At 62.9% G+C, this 2957-nt stretch overlaps 1 protein-coding gene across 3 annotated transcripts in view; it reads right to left on the bottom strand.

The window, feature by feature from the left end:
* The window catches only part of ANP32A (acidic (leucine-rich) nuclear phosphoprotein 32 family, member A), a 33782-nt gene extending 31092 nt beyond the window's left edge, over positions 1-2690 (bottom strand). The window contains exon 1 of one of the 3 annotated variants that reach the window (XM_012728700.1): positions 2483-2690. In XM_012728700.1, coding sequence (XP_012584154.1) covers positions 2483-2536 — 54 coding nt within the window. In that variant the 5' untranslated portion in view covers positions 2537-2690. Of the gene's footprint in view, positions 1-1359; positions 1940-2482 lie in introns of those variants that run through there. The other 2 variants (XM_012728699.1, XM_012728698.1) reach the window with 2 other exon arrangements.
* Positions 2691-2957: the final 267 nt, after the last annotated feature.

The raw sequence follows: 2957 nt of genomic DNA, 5'->3' as shown, positions 1-2957 counted from the left end.
GGGGGAGGGGCGGGGCGGGCCGCGAGAGACCCGGGAAACATGGCTGCTCGTCCTATTTCGGCGTCGCGGCGTGGCCACCAGCCCCCGGATCAGAGTTGGGAGAGGCTCCGAAGGTGGGTGTGTGGGGGCCCCTGGGGGAGCGCGGCGGGGAGGGGCACAGGGGGCGCTCTCCCAGAGCTATTTGTTTTAAGATCGCTTAAAAAAATAGTTCCTCCTCCCCCACCCCTTTTGTCCCTCATTAGCTAGCATTCTCCCCCTCCTCCCCCAAATGTGCAGAAAGTGCCCCCTCCACCCTCACCCCGCCCCAAGGCAGGGGGCAGGCCTGTGGGCAGCGAGACTCCGAGGCGAGGGGGCGAAGCGTGAGAAATCGCTCCCAGTTCGGCGCGGCGCGCTCCCCTCCCCCAGCACAGACTCGGGGAAGTTTAAAGAGCCGGTTCGACCCGCTTCGGATCTCGCTCCCAGTTGGCCAGCTGCAGGGCTGGGGTTGGCCCGGCGAACCGCGCCTCCACACCCACCCGCCGCGACCCCGACCCTTACGGGGTGCCCTTCCCCCTCAGCACGGGGGGCTTCCGGAAAGTACGCGGGAAGACCGCGGCTTCGGCCCCCTCCCCCATCACCACACCCAGACCCCCAATTCTCCGGCTCAGGGTCCAAAGATTGGATGGAACTGGCCGGAGAAAGGCAGACCGCCGGCAAATTGTTCGCGGAAACTCCTGCCTTCCCCGCGGGCACCCCCTCCCCTCCCACCGTCACCCCACTCCCAGCCCTGCGCGCCATAAGGCACTGCACGTCTACAGTCCACAGCTGCGTTGGGGGGGGGGGCGGGCGGGGGGCACAAAAAGGATCTTGTTTTCAAAAGTCTCACTCAGGTTTAGGGGAGGAACTAGAGAAAAGAGGAAGCAAGGCCTGCCTTCGCCGGGGACCCCGGTTTTAAGGGGCTAGCGGGGCATCAGGTCGGCGCACAGTGCCACCCAAACTCCCAGGTCTGGCCATCGAGCCAGCGGGTGGGGGGCGTCCTCCCGCCCGCGCTGCGCGGGTCCTCCGAGGGGCCAGCAGGAGTCGGCCAGCGTCACCGCCCCAGACGCGGAGGCTCCCCCGCGGAGCCGCCAACTCACATAAAACACTTTTGAAAGCGAGAGGCAGACAGAAATAAAGACGTGCGTTCCAGTGACCCACCCTCACCTTCCCCCTCCTCGGGGGTGGGCTTTAGCCCGAGCCTCCCAGTTCCCAGCGGTGTAAGTTTCCTCCGGCCGCACTCTCGCCGCTGCCCAATCAATAACGGCGACGAGAAGGCAAACTCCCATCCCGGAGCTGCGTGTCTGCTAAGCCCGCATAAATCTGGACCCAGCCAATACCCACCACGGGCACCAGCTCCGGGCAGCTCGCGTCCTGACAAAGTTTCCGGTGCCCATTTATTAGCCGGGTGCCGAATGGCTGCCGAGGAGCCCACCCTGGAGAAAGACGTGCCGAGGGACCCCAGGACTCAAAGGCTGGCATCTTAGGGAGGCCGGATGAAGTCAGGGCGAGCGGGGACCGGGACGTAGCCTTTGGATAACTTGCAACCGCGATCGCTCTAGGTGGGGAGGCGCGGGGATCATCCGTGCTTTTCTGCCCGTTCGAAAATCCCCCCACCCCACCCCCCGCTTCTTCCAATTTATCCTCCCTTCGGAAGGAAAGGAAGAAACATCAGCATCTGGCCCGAAGGTGGGGTGGAAAGAGTGAGGGAGAAAGAGGAGAAGAAGGGAGGCAGAGAAAGGGAGGGAGGGAGAGAAAGGGCGCGTTCACGAACACTACAAAGTTACAAATATGGCTCCCCCGTCTCTCGCCTCATCACTGCAAAGAAATGAAGACGCACTTTAAACTCGAGCCATTCTCAACTCCACTGCAGCCCCCTCCCCATGCGCTCTCCCCGGGGGCCTCGGCCCACATTTGTCAGAAACTAAACCGGACTCGCGAAGCCCAAAACTTATTGTGTGTGTGCGAGTGAGAGAACGGGAGGGGGAAGGCGCGGGAGGGAGGTGCAAGGGGGGATTCATTTATAAAATATAAGCCCCCTTTTTTTGTTGTTAAATCCAGGAGGCAGCCCCTCTCCTCCTCCTCCCTCGTTAATCTTTCCCCTAGACGGAGTCACGGGAGCAGCAAGCTCAGAGGGGTCTATTCTGCCTCATTCTCTGCGACCCAAACGCGTGCGCCCGCTGGCCCCCGATGGGTGCACACTCGCACGCACACTCTCGCACCCACACTCGTACACGCGGGAGCACACGCACAGGTAGTCACACACCAAGGGCAGCGGCGGCGGCAGCCGGAACATGCTCGGATGGCATTGCAACCCCCCAACCTTGCAATTCATTTGCAGTTCGACCCCCAAGCCCACACCTCCCCGGCACCCCCCCCCTCAAAAAAAGTGCCTCCCCTCCAACGCGCACACACACACACAAAGTAGGAGAATGGACCGACAGAGATATTTTTGGCAAATGCTCACCTCAGAGGGCGTCCTGTTCCGCAGCTCTAAATGAATCCGTTTGTCCATGTCCATCTCTCGCGCTCTCTCTCTGCAGAGGCTCCCGCGCCGGCGGAATTCAATCAATAAACCCCAAACCCACGGCCGCGCGTTTTAGGACTTTGAAGGCTCAACCAGCTCCGCTCGGTTCTCGAGCCCCCAGCACCCGCGGCGCACACTAACCTGATCGCCGTGGAGGCGGGATTTGTGGCCCTGCGGGTGAGCGGCAGCAATCTGAGCCAATCGCCGCCGAGGGTCTCCGGGCAACAGCCAGTGGTGGCGGCGGCGGGGGGAAGGGACCAATGGGCGGGCTGCGCAGCCGGCCAGGGAGGCTCAGCCATTTGGTTGTGGTGCCGGAGACGGACCCCTTTAGATTTCGGGGCCACTGAGGAGCGCGCTGCTGCTCGGTGGCCGCGCGAGGGGGGTGGGCGGAATGGCGTGGGAAGGGAAGGTGACT

The sequence above is a fragment of the Condylura cristata genome, unplaced genomic scaffold (assembly GCF_000260355.1).
Source record: "Condylura cristata isolate star-nosed mole 26May11 unplaced genomic scaffold, ConCri1.0 scaffold00023, whole genome shotgun sequence".
NCBI lineage: Eukaryota > Metazoa > Chordata > Mammalia > Eulipotyphla > Talpidae > Condylura > Condylura cristata.
This window is presented reverse-complemented; position numbering and strand designations above follow the sequence as displayed.